The sequence below is a fragment of the Equus przewalskii genome, chromosome 9 (assembly GCF_037783145.1).
Source record: "Equus przewalskii isolate Varuska chromosome 9, EquPr2, whole genome shotgun sequence".
NCBI lineage: Eukaryota > Metazoa > Chordata > Mammalia > Perissodactyla > Equidae > Equus > Equus przewalskii.
The window spans coordinates 20,417,565-20,432,858 of record NC_091839.1 but is presented as its reverse complement, the minus strand read 5'-3'; the positions used below and the strand labels follow the sequence as shown (position 1 = coordinate 20,432,858).

General features: G+C 47.5%; 1 protein-coding gene across 14 annotated transcripts in view; it reads left to right on the top strand.

Moving 5' to 3' along the window:
- Positions 1-15,294, top strand: part of LOC103558386 (SIGLEC family-like protein 1) — a 16,808-nt gene extending 1,514 nt beyond the window's left edge. For 3 of the 14 annotated variants that reach the window (XM_070633336.1, XM_070633329.1, XM_070633334.1), the window contains exons 2-10: positions 1,485-1,551; positions 4,179-4,281; positions 4,673-4,754; positions 4,846-4,914; positions 6,763-7,053; positions 7,386-7,667; positions 7,814-7,916; positions 12,373-12,512; positions 13,416-15,294. In XM_070633336.1, the coding sequence (XP_070489437.1) occupies positions 7,032-7,053; positions 7,386-7,667; positions 7,814-7,916; positions 12,373-12,512; positions 13,416-13,465 (597 nt within the window). In that variant the 5' untranslated portion in view covers positions 1,485-1,551; positions 4,179-4,281; positions 4,673-4,754; positions 4,846-4,914; positions 6,763-7,031 and the 3' untranslated portion in view covers positions 13,466-15,294. Of the gene's footprint in view, positions 1-1,484; positions 1,552-4,178; positions 4,282-4,672; positions 4,915-6,762; positions 7,054-7,385; positions 7,668-7,813; positions 7,917-12,372; positions 12,513-13,415 lie in introns of all 14 variants that reach the window. The other 11 variants (XM_070633333.1, XM_070633328.1, XM_070633331.1 and 8 more) reach the window with 4 other exon arrangements.

The following is a 15,294-nucleotide window of genomic DNA, read 5'->3' as shown; positions in this document are numbered from 1 at the left end:
GTGTTGGCAGGGTTGATTCTTTCTGAGGGCTCCAAGGGAGAGCACATTCCGTGCCTCCCTCCTGGATCCTGGTGATGACTGGCAATCCTTGGTTTTCCTTGGCTCGTAGATCCATCACTCCCATTCTGCCTCGTCTTCAAATTACCACCTTCTTGTGTGTTTCTGCATCCAAATTTTCCTCTTCTTATAAGGACACCAATTGTATTGCATTAGGGCCCACCCTTAACCTGATTGCAAAGGTACAGCGCAAGGCCCTGTTTCAAATTAGGTCACATTCACAAGTATGTGGGAATAGGGCTTCAGCATTATCTTTTCTTGGGGGCACGATTCAACCCCTAGCACAAGAGAAATTAGAAAATATTAGATTTGAATATACTTTAAAACACAATATATCGAAAGTTTTGAGATGTCACTAAAGCAGTGCTTAGATTAGAAAAGAAGCAAGGGCTCAAATCCATGGTAAGTTGCCACTTTAAGAAACTGAAAGAAAAGAAAATAAACCTGAAGCAAGCAGAAGGAAAGAAGTAGTAAAAAGTAGAAATCAACAAAATTAAAAACAGAAGTAATACATAAAAATCAATGAAATCAAAAGCTTGTTCTTTAAAAAGCATTCAGTTGATAAATCTTGAGTAAACTGATCAAGAGAAAAAAGAAGACACAAATTATAAATATCAGGAATGAAAGAGTGGCTATAACCACAGATCCTAAAGACATTTAAACGATAGTAAGGTAATATATGAGTAACTTTATGCCAACAAATTTGATAACTTAGGATGCAATTCCTTGAAAGATAAAAATGACCATATTTCATTCAAGAAAAAATAGATAGCCTGAAGAACCTTATACTATCACAGAAATTGCGTTTGTAGTTAGAAATGTTTTTGTCAATAATACTCCAGGGGCTGGCCTGGTGGCACAGCAGTTAAGTGCGCACGTTCTGCTTTGGCAGCCCGGGGTTCTCCAGTTTGGATCCCAGGTGCAGACATGGCACTACGTGGCAAGCCATGCTGTGACAGGCATCCCACATATAAAGTAGAGGAAGATGGGCACGGATGTTAGCTCAGGGCCAGCCTTCCTCAGCAAAAAGAGGAGGATTGGCAGCAGATGTTAGCTCAGGGCTAATCTTCCTCAAAAAAAAGGAAAGAAATGTCATACATATTGAGAAGGAAGAAATAAAACTGTCCTTATTCACAGATAACATGATTGTCTACATAGAAAATCCCAAAGAATCTGCAAAAAAAAAAATCTACTTGATTTTATGAGTGAGTTTAAGAGAGTTCCAGGAGACATACAAAAACCGATTTGATTTCTTTGTACTAGCTCAAAAAAAAAAAAGGCTGATAAAAGCATTCTATAGTTTGACTGGGGTAGTCATTAAGTGTGTGCACATGTTTGTCAAAACTCATTGGACCCTAGATAAAATGGATACCTTTTATTTGATGTAAACTATACCTCAATAGGATGATTTTTTAAAATATTTTCAGATCCCCAGCAGATTTCTATTTGCATCACGTTGATCAGAACTATGTTATGTGCTGCAAGGGAAGCTAGGTAAGCAAGTATTCTTTATTTCTGTCCCTTATGCTGGTGCCAGAAAGAGATAGCGTGGTTGGGGATGTCCAGTGGGTCAGCAAGAAAGTGGTGCCAGGTACAATGAACAGCTGAGGCTCAAAGTCAGGCGTCCCAGTTCCAGGCAAACTCTCTTCAAAAACCAGGAAAAAGAGTACCCGGAAAGGAGAGACTTGTGCTTGTATATTTTTTTTCAACAAATACTTATCAGACAAGAACCTTTCTAAGCCCTGTGGAGGACACAAAGGTCTGTTTGAGGCAGAGCCTTCTCTCGAGGAGCTCACTCTTGGGTAGATTCCCTCATAGGATGTTTCACCGGTTTCCTGGCTAGAACAACCACCAAATAAAGACGACACACGGCAGTGGGCTGTGCAGGGTGGATATAGCAGCTGCGCATGGCTGTCAGAGAACCAGGATCTCCATACTGGTGTCAGTCTGTGGCTTTGATCCTCATGGTTGCCAGACGGTTGCTCCCGCTCCAGTATCACATGCATATTCTGGGGAAGAAGAAAGCAACAAGGAGAAAGAGTGGTGCCAATCAGAAAAACAGAAGTCCCAAAAGTCTCCAGCAGATAGCCTCATATGTTTGATATTTTAAGTAGACAGTCTCTCAAAAGTCTTTACTTAATAATAAATCTAGCAGAGTCCAAGATGTTTATTTTTGCATTGTTCATGTGGGAAAAGAGAAGAATACAGACAAGTATACAATTTAGGAAAATAGAGATGTCAATTACAATGTCATTGTTAGCAGAGCAAGAAACTATCAAGTCAGACCACGAGTGAGAATGTCATTCTACTTGAATATCATTTTCACAAGACATGGAATAATTTCTAATGTCTTTGGAGTGTCATAAGACCACTTTGTTCAAATTGTTTTTCCAAGGGAAAATTTGTATTAACAGAGAACAGAGCAAGTCAGTAACAGTCGTGAATATTCATATAAAACTATATTGTAGAGGGGAACATAAGTTATATTCTTATAAACATTCTCAGTTTTGCACAATATCAAATCAGATTCCTTGAACCCTTTTATAACACAGAACAATATCTTTTTTTTCCTTTTTTTTTTTTTTTGAGGAAAATTAGCCCTGAGCTAAGATCTGCTGCCAATCCTCCCCTTTTTGCTCAGGAAGACTGGCCCTGAACTAACGCCTGTGACCATCTTCCTCTACTGTATATGTGAGACGCCTGCCACAGCATGGCTTGCCAATCGGTGCCATGTCTGCACCCGGGATCTGAACCAGTGACCCCGGGCCACTGAAGTGGAATGTGCGCACTTAACCGCTGTGCCACCGGGCCGGCCCCAGAACTATATCTTTTGATTTATAGCTGCAGGGGAAGGGAACATCTCCTTCAATTCTTTCTGACACTTGTTTCCTTTATTATGAAAACGTTTTTTTTTAACCAGGATTTGGAATTTCATTAGTTAGTGTTATATACAAAAACACCCCAGACCTTCAGAGTTCAATTGTGATGGCAAAAAAAAAATGGGGTAAAGTCTGAATAGGCTTTTATTTGCTGATAATAATTTAATAGCATTGTTCTTGTACTTGGCTCATTGGCCAGAACTGTTACATGGCATCCCTGAGATATTAAGGAGGCAGAGAAATAGAGTTTTTCTCATTTAACTGGGGACTTGATCACCTGAACAAATTTGAAATACTAAGAAGACGCAGGAGGGTGGGTATCACGTAAGCAACTCTCGGGGTCTGCCTGAGACATTGCCCTAAAAGAGATGGACAGATAGGAGTGCGGAAGAGAGTGTGAGAAAGGAGGCTGCTTGCTGGTTGTGAAGATCCTGGAAGGGTACCAGAAGAAAATTACATCTGACCAGGACTTGGAAAGAGAGGTAGGATCTGTATGGGGGCAGAGGAGAGAGTTGTGGAAGGATGCCGCTAAAAGGCTAGTGGCCTCAATAAACATGCAGAGGTAGGAATGTATGGAGCATATGTAGAAAGGTACCTTTTCCTCTTTGGCATGCAAGGAATGGCGGAGGCTTAGGGAAGGGGGCAGTGGAAATAGGGCAAGTGAGGGGCAAATTCATGGAGAGCCTCTAATGCGAGGCAAGGCAGTTTAGAATTTATTCTGTCAACCATAAAAATCTTTTATTGGTCAAATATCTCTTAAATAAATCCCAGCCTCTCCTTCCCCCATAGCCACTGTTCCAGCACAGGCCACATCGTCTTTCTCCTGAACTCTCACTTCCTCAGTGCAGACCCGGAGGGACCTTTTTAATGCCCAAAACTGTTCCCCCATGGATCAAAACCTTTCCGTGATTTCCATGACTTCCTCATCGACTTGGGAGAGAGCCCAAGCTCCTCAGCCTGGTATTTGAGGCCCTTTAAAGGGGTAAGGGGCTGAGTGAAGACTATGGGGGAGAGAAGAAAGCAGACATGGTGTTAGGGCTCCGCAGAGGGTCATGGGGACACTCTTCTGTTCCTGAAGCTACTAGCTGCTGGTCCCACGAAGCTCCTATTTGCAAGACGAACAGACCTTAAGGGTGGTGGAAGAGACAATAGCCCCTAGTAAGCAGTGAATTTATTTCTACCCCCATCCCATGCCTCTTACTTCTGCCCCTCTCCTCATCCATTCCAAATCCTTTTCTCCAGGACGTACAGATCTGAGGTCAGAGTTAGCAGCAGTGTAGGTCCTGGTCCTCTCTTGTCCCTGAGATCCTGTTGGTGCTGATGGCACTACCACTGTTGTGGTTGGGTAAGTGGGATGAGAGACAGGGTGGGAGGTGTCTGTGGAAGCCATGAGAGGGCTAAGATGGGTGTGAGTGGGAGTGGAAGATGGGCAAGACTGAAGTAAGTGAAGAGGTGAGGACCTAAAGAATTAAGTACTTGATAACTAATAAATAATACACACCTTGCATGTGCACATTCTGTGATTGGCATTGTGACCCACCATGTGTTCCATTTCATCAACCCAAAAACTCCCTGAGGAATTGTTATCCCCATTTCACGGATGAGGAAATAGGCTTTGGGGAATTAAGCAACTTGCTCAAAGTCACTAGAAATTTGCCTGATCTGTTACTCTTTTCTCCATAACCTGGGGCAGGGCCTTTTAATCTCTCTGAACCTCACTGTTCCCATCTGTCTAGGGGAGTAATAACAAAACCATTATGAGAATGACTTAAGCTGATTTCTGTGAAGGTGTTTGGAAATCTATAAACGTTTACACAGGTTGGTGTTACGAGAGTCATTTTAGAATATCATTACTAGAAGTGGCCTCAGGAACCAGAAAGTTTACCAGTATCTCCATTTTGTACCTGAGAGAGTTGCTGCCTAGGAAATGGAGAAGGAAGGAAAAGAAAGAATTGTTCACTAAGAGCCAACAGCTAAGGTACAGTCTGCAATTATCATCACGAGCGCCATGTGCCTCTGTAGTTAATATCTTTAATTCTCACAACATTGCAGCTTTGGTATTATCGTACCCCTTTTTCTGGTTGAGAAGCTGAGATTCAGAAATGATGCAACATAGCCAAGGTCAAAAGATGCAATTACTACCAGTAACAAGAACAGTGGAAAACCCGGCAGTCTAGATTGGGGTGGTGCAATTTAGGAGTCCCCAAGATACCCTAGGTTCAATGATTCACAAAAAGTACCTACAGAACTCAGCAGAACAGTTATTTTCATAGAATTTATTATAGCACAAGAATAGAGATTAAAATCAGTAGAGGGAAGAGGCACATAAGGCAGGGTCTAGGAGAGACCAGGCATGAGCTTCCAGTTGTCTCTCCCAGTGGCATTGTGCAGACAGTGCCTACTTCTCCCAGCAACAACGTGTGGCAACACGCATAGTATTGCCAAGCAGGTACACTCACCAAGCCTTGGTGTCCAGGGTTTTTACTGGGGGTCTGGTCCTGTGGGCATGGCTGATCACGCCCACGTCTCACCTTAGTCTCCAGCCCTTCCAGAGGTCAAGCTGATATCATGTGGCCCAAGGTCCCACCATCAATCACATTGTTACATAGGCTATCTGGTGGCCCAAGGCCCCAGGTAAACAAAGACACTCTTACGAGGCAGGATATTTCAAGAGCCTAGAGGCTACCTTCCAGGAGCTGGACAAGGGCCAAACCTTTCTAGGGTAAGGTTAATCCTTTAATGCACCAGTGGGATACTGGGGCACACTAGCTGAGTCTGTTTTTCAACTTGAATCCCCACAGGGTTGCTTTCTCATGTTTTGATGAAAGTCAAGAAGATATCAATGGAAGAGGGCCCATGCACTACAATCTCTGGCATATTTGAATTTCCTGAAGAATCCCCAAGCAGTTCCATGATCTTGGCCTACTGGCTCAATAAAAATACCACCTCCCCAGTAGACACAAATCAACCAGTGCTACCATGGTCGATAATACCACGGAGAGATTCCACATTATTTGGAATCTTGAGGAAAAAGACTATACCCAGCTGGTCTACAATATACTCAAAAGGGACAGCATATTTATTCTATGCAGATCTAGGAGAACACAAGAGAGCTTTCCTGAGGGAGAATATTGAACTTTCCGTCTCAGGTGACATTCAGTCTCATGCGATGGGTGCTATGGAAACAAGAAACTCCAGAAGGGGTCATGGTAATTGTGTGGTTTTTATTTCACTAGGCACTGGGCTTTACAAAACCATAGGTATTTCATTTTTACAACAATAATACAATGCGATAAGTACAGTTGATAAGTATTTTTCTACATAGAAATGGCAAAGAGGGGAAGAGACTTGCCCAGCAGCATCCAGCCGGTAAGAGATGGAGGCGTAAATAATCGCAAATCAGCTGGGAAGGGGCAGAGCCTAAGAGGAGAGTTGGACTGGGAGAGAGGGAGGCAGAATAGGAGCTGGCCTAGGAAGTCTAGGCTGGGAGACAGGTAAGGGATGTTAGGCAATGTAGACACAGGAAATTCACTCACCCTCGGTCTTGAAAGTCCAGGGTCTGGTTCAAGCGCTGCCACCTTAAGCAAGTCTCTTCAGTTTGCTCATCTAGACAATGGGGGTGCCCCTTCCACACAAATACGCTTGTGAGAAGCCAACCAACAATAACAATCCCAGGTTCCATGAGGTCGTCGGAGTGGGGGAGGGGTACCAAGTGAGCTAATGGGTGGGAAAGCACTCTGTAACCTGGAAACACTGTGCATCAGTGAAGTGTCCACGCGGGTCCCCTGTCTCCAAGGTCTGAATGCAATCTGTCTCTCTCCTCCAGACCTGATCCAGAAACCGGAGCTTCACATTCCTGAGATTCTTGTGGCTGAGGAGCCTGTGACCTTGACCTGTACCTTCAAAGGCACCTGCAAAGAAACCAAAGCCCCACTCCTCTCCTGGAAAGAGCCCACCACACCCTCCAACACAGACAGCTCCAGCAACTCCTCCACCTCCTCCTCAGTGCTGCACGTCAGCTAGAAGCCTGAGGACCATGGCACCACTATCAGATGTCATTTGAACTTCTCTCTAGCTAACTTGACCAAAAGTAGCATGCTCAAGCTCCAGGCAGTCTGTGAGTGCTGGTGGGTCAGGGAACGTTCAGAGTCTGGGAGAAATGGGCCCAAGAGAAATTCCTGAGTCCCGGGAGAGAGGGTGGAGAAGTCTGGGAAGCAGTCACATCTTCCCCTGGTTTCTGGGGCTGAAAGGCCAGAGGTAAAAACTGAGCCCAGTCAGATGGGAAGAGAGGGTGAAGGGGAGCTGCTCGGAGTCCCAGTCCCTCTGGGCTTCTGGAAAGTCTTTCTGAAGCTCCCTGTGAATCACCAATAAGGAGAAGGCTGGGACCTAGAGGAAGCAGAGAAGGGACATCAGGGTGCCTTGCTGACTCCTGACCCTCCCTCCCCACAGCACCTCCCAGGCTGCTCTATTCCTCTTGTTCCTTGAAGAAGACTCTGCAGTGCAGCTGTTCCTTCCAGGGGATCCCTACACCCTCCGTGCAGTGGTTGATGGACCGTGTTCCCGTGAGTGTGAACAGCATGAGTAACATCCTCCACATGACTTCAAGCGTATCTGTGCCCTGGGCCAACAGCACCATCAGCCTCACTGGGGATCCAGAAATAGTCACAAAACTCCACTGTGAGGGGAAGAATGAATATGGAATCCACACTTCAAGCATCTTCCTCATCCCACGTGAGTGTACGGAGGTCTAGTGACTGGGCTAGAGCAACACCACCTAAGGACCAGGATGAGGATGGGCACCGGGCCACTGGAAAGAGTAGTAGCCCGAACTTTGCAGCCTTAGGAGGAAAACTACTCTTGCTTCTCTCTGATTCCAGATAAGAATTCAGTTTCCAATGTGTTCATGAAAGGGCTGATCCAGGGCGTTGTATATGGATCCATTGCGTCAGCACTACTCTGCTTCTTCTTTGTCCTTCTTACGTGAGTATCAAGTTAAAATTCATCAGCAAGCCTTTCCTAAAGCCTACTACATTTATTTATGTTCTTTATTTCCTTCCTTATAATTCTTCCCAGTTTATTCTTCTTTTTCTGCCCTCTTGATATGGTCTCTTGTATCAGTAAATTTCAGCCATTCTTCTTTTCCTTTATTTGCATTTAAGGCTATGAATTTCCCTGTAGCCATGACTTTAGCTGCATTTCACAGATTTTAATATAAAGTATTTTATTATCATTTGGTTAAAATATTTCTGAGTTTCATCATGATTTCTTAACCCATGAGGGTTTTCTTAGACACATCAATATTTTCTAATAATCCTCTTTATTTCTGGCTTAAATCAAATAAGGTCAGAGAATATACTATGCTTGGTTTCAGTTCTTTATTTTCTTTGTGGCACAATTTTTGTTTAGTTTTTATAAATATTCCATGTGGGCTTGAAAAGAATGTGTATTCTACACTTGTTGAATGCAGTGTTCTACATATATATAGCCTTTAAATTGAGTTCATTAATCATGTTGTTTAAATTTTCTCTAGTTGTGCTGTGACTTCTGCTTGGCGCCCTTCTCTACACTTCATCTCCCAGCCCTGTGCCCCTCTCACACCTAGCTGATGTTTCCTCATCATTTAGGACTTCAGTCATGTGCTCTAGGAAACCTTCCCTGGCACCGACTGGGTGCCTTTTCAGAGCTCCCATAGCCATCTGGGCTTTGGGGAATTAGCATTAGTGATTTCACTCTGATGTGACTAAGTGTGTATATCTTTTTTTGTTTGCTGTTATTTATATTTCTTTGGCCTCTTTAATCTATGCTTTGGTGTCTTTTATCAACTCTGGAAAATTCTCAACCATTGATTCATATATTGCCTCTGCCCTTTCTTTTCACTATGAGGCTCTTATTCAATATTTGTCAAATTTTATTTTTTTTCTTTCTGCCTCTTACCCTGTATCCTGTATTTTCTAGGGATATAGACAAATAAGCAAGTGCTAGGTTAGAGGTCTGTACAAGGAAAATACTAAGGGAACCCTACCCCTTCAGCATCTCCATCCTTGGGGTCAGTGGGCATCAGTGCTGACCAGAAACCCTTCAGCCTACCTCTAGAGAGCCCTCTCCAACATAGTACTTTGTCACTATTACAAATGATTTCCTTTTTCCCCAACTATCTTATCTCCTCCTTTCTCACTCTCAGCAATAAGGTTTACCCGCTTCACAGGAAAAAAGCAACTCCCCAACACCTACAAAGTTATCACCGGCACTGATGATTTAATCCTTACCTTTTTCAGGGAAAGAGGCATCCCTCTTCCTGCCCAAGGTTAGCCCCACCTCTTGTGCTTGGGAATCCATCTTCTCCACATTCCATTAATCATCCTTTCTGTCTCCTAAATTTCCAGTCATTCTTTCTGTACTGGCTCGTTCTCTGAAGGATATAAACATGCCCAAATCTCTCCCATCTCAGCCCACAAACTCCTTCTCTGTACCACCCAACATTTTTTTTGAGAGAATAGCTTACACCGATTCCTGATTCTCATCACCCTTACCTTTTTCAACCCACTACAACTTGCTCTCCAGCACCATGCCACTGAAACAACAGTGTCTAAAGCAACCAGTTATCCTTATTCTCAAAATCCAGTGGCAGATGTTCTGTGTTTTTCCTGTTCATCTTGAGGTGGTGGTTATGATTTGGGTGGGCGGAGAGAGGCCTTTCTACCCAGTGGCTTCTTTTCATAGTGAAGGAACATGGCAAGGCCATCTGCTGAAAGTGACGTGGGTAGGAGCAGGGGTCGGGGAAGGGAACTAAGGACAGTGGGGATGGTATTAGGGGTGGCTGGAATAGCCACTGAGGAGAATGAATGGGATGTGTACAGGGACAAGGAAAACAATTGGTGAGCAGCAGCAAAGGCCCAACAGTGACTGGAGATTATTCATTGTTAATGGCATCAAGTGTCATTGCTGTGTGGTGTTCCTCCCAGCAGTGGTCATTGGAAGAGAAAGTAGATGGGAGCATTGATCTAGGTTTGGGTCTTTGTAGACAGGATGCCATGGAAGGGTGATGAGGTGGGAGACAAGGGAGGTGAAGAGGCTGGAGGGAGAGAGCACTTCAAGCGGGTTGCTGTTTGTACCCAATTGGGTAGGGAAAGAAGGAAGAGAAACCAAGAGAGTCTTTCCAGATGCTAGAGAATGTGATGTCTTGGAACTGAGGCTTCCACCCGTGAGATCCAAGAAGAGTAACATGTGATTAGAATGAGAGCATGAGAAAGCTGGACGGAACGGAAGAACCAGCAGAGCATGAGGTGGTGGGATTTAAATTTTCACAGGTAGAAAAGTTTGGGAGGATAATGGACCCCTGGTAGCTAAGAGAGATGAGTCACATTAGTCAAGACTCTTCCAATTATGGGTGACAAGAGCTGAACTCAACAAGTTCAAGGAAAAAGGAAACAGTTCTAGTTATCTGTTGCTATGTCACTACCACCCAAAACTTAGTGACTTTAAACAATGGTCATTTGAGTATATCTTGCAGTTTCATGAGTCAGGAATTTGGGTATGACTCAGCTGGATGATTCTTTTGCTTCCTGACACATCCATTGAGGTCACTTGGTGGTATTCCGCTAGCAACTGGGCTGGGCTGGAGGATCCAAAATGCCTTCACTCACGTGCTTAGGATTGACTCAGCTGAGCCCCTCTCCCTTTCCGTGGAGTCGCATGGCCTCTCATCTCTTCCAAGACAGAAGTTGCCAGTCCTTTTTAAGGCTAGGCATGGAATTGACAGAGTGTCATGTCTGCCATATTCCCTTAGAGCAAGTCATAGACTAGCCAAGCATCAAGGGGAGAGGAAATAGACCCTGCCTCTCCATGGGAAGAGTGCCAAAAATTTGCAGCCATCCTTAATCTGCCACATATTGACCATCTATTAAGTCTCAGACTTAAACAATGAAGATTTGTTTTCTCATAATCCTAGAGGCTGGAAGTCCAAGATCAAGGAATCAGTGGTGTTGGTTTCTCCTGAGGCCTCTCTCCTGAGCCTGGAGATGGCCACTCTCTTGCTGCCTCTTCACATGGTCGTCACTTTGTGCACACACACCCCTAATTTCTTTTCCTCTTCTTACAAGAACACTAGTCATATGGAATTAGGGCCCCACCTAACAGCCTTAGTTTAACTTAATCACTTCTTTGAAGGCCCTATCTGCAAGTAAAGTCGCATGGATTAGGGCCCACCCATATAACCTAATTTTACCTTAATTACCTCTTTAATGGCCCTGTCTCCAAATACAGTTACATTCTGAGGTACTGGGTGTTAGAACTTCAGCATATGAAAGGGCGGAACACAATTCAGCTCATAACTTGAATATCTACACTTCAGGCATGACTGGATCCAGGCACACAAATGATGTCATCAGGAGTCTGTCTGTCCCTGTCCTTGGCTCTGCCTCATTCTGTGTTAGCTTGATCTCTGGGAGCTCACTCCACCTAGTGGGCAAGGTGACCAGCAGCAGCCCCAAGTTCACACCCTCCTACCTCAGCAACTTTAGCTAAAAGAGAACGTGTCTTCCTCGTAGTGATAGATCAGTCCCAGAGAAGACTCTGACTGTCCCTGCTTGAGCCACAGGCCCGACCTGGACCAATGGCCGAGTCCAGGTGGGCAAGGTACTTCGATGAGCCAATCCTAAGTCTGCTTACCCTGCTGGGTCCATTCCCACAGAAACCACAGTAAAAGCTCCTAGCGATGCATCTCCCTCACTCCTTCCACCTCCTGACAACCTGGGGCTTCACTGTGTGGCCCCGCACGCTATGGCATGCCCCCTCTTCTTGGAACTTTGAGTAACAAACTGTCTTTTCAATGGTAGTTGTCCCCTGATCTGTTGGCTTCACCACACCTGAATGCAAACACAATTCCAGGTACATTTTGAAACTGCTTGGGAAGAGCCAGACCAGGCAAAGCAGGGGACCAGCAAACAGGCCCTTGCAGTTGCCAGGGCAAGAGAGAAAGGGACTGGTTATCTAGTCTTCGGTTCACTCACTGAGCAGAGCACTACACAGCTCTGAAAAAAGAAGAAAGGTGCAAAAAAGATCTGTCCAGAAAAAAAAAATGTATACGTATCCAAACATTACGGGGTTGGGAAAGAAGCAGAGGAAAGGCACAGTCATGAAGGGCCAGTGGGCCAGAGGGCTGGGACTCTGGGGATGCTGGGGAGCCATGGGAGGGCTGCGAGCAGGGCAGGGGCAGGGCCAGCGCTAGGGCTGCATGGAGACAGACTAGAAAGAGGCTGGGAAGAGGGTCCAGGCCAAGAGAGTGCGGATTCATACCCCTTTTTGCTGAGGGGAGGGGAGTACTGGTCACAGAACCAGCCAATGGAGGGAGATGCGGTCTTCTGACCCCGAGCCTAAGCCTCCCTCTGGGAACCGGGGCCACTGAGCACAGCATTAACCACAGGGCTCATTGCCTTAGAATGAAGATCCTTAAATGGTGGGAGGAGACTCAAATCCCCAAGGCCAAAGAGGCCCTGATCCTCAAGGAACCAGAGCCGCTGGAGGAACCAGAAACACCCAAGGAGTCTGAAGCTGAAACCCCGTGGGCTTCAGTTGGAGGTAAGTCCCTAGGCCAGTCCGAGCCCGGGCCGTCCACCAGCCAGGCTGCCGCACAGCTGAGGCCAGCGCTCACCCACTGCCTGTTGGGAATACCAGGGAGCACTCGTTATCAACAAAGATTCCCGGGGCCCCCCTGCAGAGGGCGGGAGCCCAGAGGGTCTGCGCTTGCGGCACTCTCCCCAGCTCACTACGATGCATGGCCGCCAGCACAGAGAACCCGGGCTGGGCCTTCACTGAGCATCTGTCTGATTCTTCAAGCCGAGGCCCCCTTCCAGCAGCAGGGAGCCCTGCACCATAGACAGTGAGAACCCGAGGGATGCCAGACCCAGCCCCTGCCCCAACAGGGGAGGCAGACTCCGCCACAGGCCGCCACCACTCTGCCAGAAAAGACAGGAAGTACTAGAAAGGGGGCTTTACTGGTCTGCTTGGGCTGCCATAACACAGTACCGCGGCCTGAGCAGCTTAAACAACAGAAATGTATTTGCTCACGATTCTGGAGACTGGAAGTCTGGGATCAAGGTGCCGGCCAATAGCATTGGGCCCTTCTGAGGCCTCGCTCCTTGGCTTGTAGACGGCTGTCTTCTCTTCGTGTCCTCGCATGGCCTTCCCTCTGTGTGTCTGTGTCCTAATCTCCTCTTCCTCTGAGGACAGCGGTCACACTGGATTAGAGCCCACCCTGAGGCCCTCGTTTTTTACCTTAATCACCTCTTTAAAGGTCTGTCTCCAAATGCACTCGCATTCTGAGGTACTGGGATTAGGGCTTCAGCGTGGGAATTAGGGGGGACCCAGTTCAGAAGAGAGGCTTCAAGGAGCTACTTGGATCCCTCCATTTGTGGGAGACCCAGGGGGGAAGGGTCTGCCCACGGCAGGGGAACGGCAGGATCTGGTTTTCCCGCGGTCTAGGGCTCTTGAGAACGAAGACCGTGGCGGCTCGAACTCCAGATGGATTGTGACAAACACATGGCATCGCAGACGTGTGGATCCGCCGGCCCAGTCAGACCTGCGCAAATCTGCAGAGCAGGAGCCACGACTCCATCTCAGACTCTCAGACCAGAGGCCACAGCTCAGCCCTCACCCAGTCACTCACTCGGCAGATGTCCCCCGAGGCCTCTGCGTGCCTGGCCTCTCATCAGCGCGCTCTGGGGACACTCCTGCTCCCTGCCCTTGAGGAGCAGGCCGTCTGCACAGGCAGGCCGACCCCTGGGGCACAGACGACACACAGAGCACACTGCAGGGAGGCGGCACTAGGAGGTGGACTGCTGCTAATGCAGAGGCCACACGGGCACTGTGAGCCCAGAGTGACAGCGACCCTCCTGCAGCCTCAGGGGCACCAACAACCCAATCCAGCCCCAGCATCCTACCAAGAGAGAAACTGAGACCGTAGGAGGGAAGCAACTGAAATATTAAGGAAGTCCCCAAAGTCTCTCTGCAGGGACATTGGGGATCGTGAGGCCCCACCCTCCACATCCCCACATCACAAACAGGGAAACTGAGGCTCAAAGTGCCTCAGGCCACACCGCAAGACTATGCCCTCCTCAGGACCCCTGAATCCCAGGGGCCTTGGTGCCTGGAGCAGCTGTTCCTGCCCCTGGCTTTTTCTCCTGACCTTATAAAACTCTAGTGCAGGGGTGACAGACTCAGAAGCCCCCAGGGGCTCAGCAGGAGACACAATGAGCGCAGAGGCCTGGGGGGCCCGCCTCCCTCTGGAGAGCAGGTGCCGCCCAAAGGGGGCGCTAGCGCCAGTGAACTCCGCTCCGCCACCATCTCCTTCTCCCACCTCTGAGCAGAAATGACATTTCTATTGCCAGGTCTTCTGGGTTTATTTTTAGAAGAATCCGGAGGTCTAGATTTCACTGTGAAATTTCTGGATTCGAACACGTTACTAATTGAGACCATGTTTTTAAAAAGCAGCATGAGTCTAAGAAAAGCCATATGTGGACCTCTCGTTTGCAAATGTAATCAGAAGCATAGACGTAGAGGGGACACCCTTTTTCTAAATGCGTCTTCCGCCAGAAGGAGGTGTCGTTCTTCAGATGGTAAACCTTGCCAAGTGCAGCAGAATCCTGGGCACTAGGAAGAGCCTTGGGTCTGGAAGGATGGGGAAGACTTTCCCAGGTGGAGGAGGATGTTCCAGGTGTTCATTTCCTCGTGGGGCCGCAAACATCCCCTGAAGCCGCCCCTGTGCCAGGCCCTGGGTTGGAGATACAGAGATGAGTCAGATCCGGGTTGTGCCCTCAAGGATCTCCGGGTTGTCGCAGCCTGCATGGCCAGGGCTGTGCAGAGGGAGCATCTGGGAGGGGCGAGGGCCCAGCACTGGGGAAGGCGGGGCTCGGTCTCTCCTGGGGAGCCGGGGCATGGCCACCTGAGCTGGGCAGACATGCTGGGAGGGGTGGTGGCATTGCAGGCCTAAAGCAGGAGGCACGTGGGGGGCCCAGAGCACTCCAGCAAGGGCAGGCGACAGGGAGAAATGAGCCAGACAAGATGCCACAGGCTGGGCCCGGTGAAGCTCCCCTGCAAACAGGCCTCAATGGTCACCTGACCCTCTCTCAGAGAAGCAAGAGGGCCCGATGCCTGGGCGGCTCCCCCTCCCCATGAGGGACACACATGGCAGTGACAGCATCCTTGAGTTAGACTTCAGAGGCCCAATGCCTCATTGTTTAGGGGATCATGGAGACAGGGAGACCTACTTCAGGAAAAAGTGATGTCCCCATGGGTGGGCAGTGGGGTGGGAGTGGCAGGGAGCCAACAGCAGCTCCACAAATAAAGATAAGATTGGAAAGTG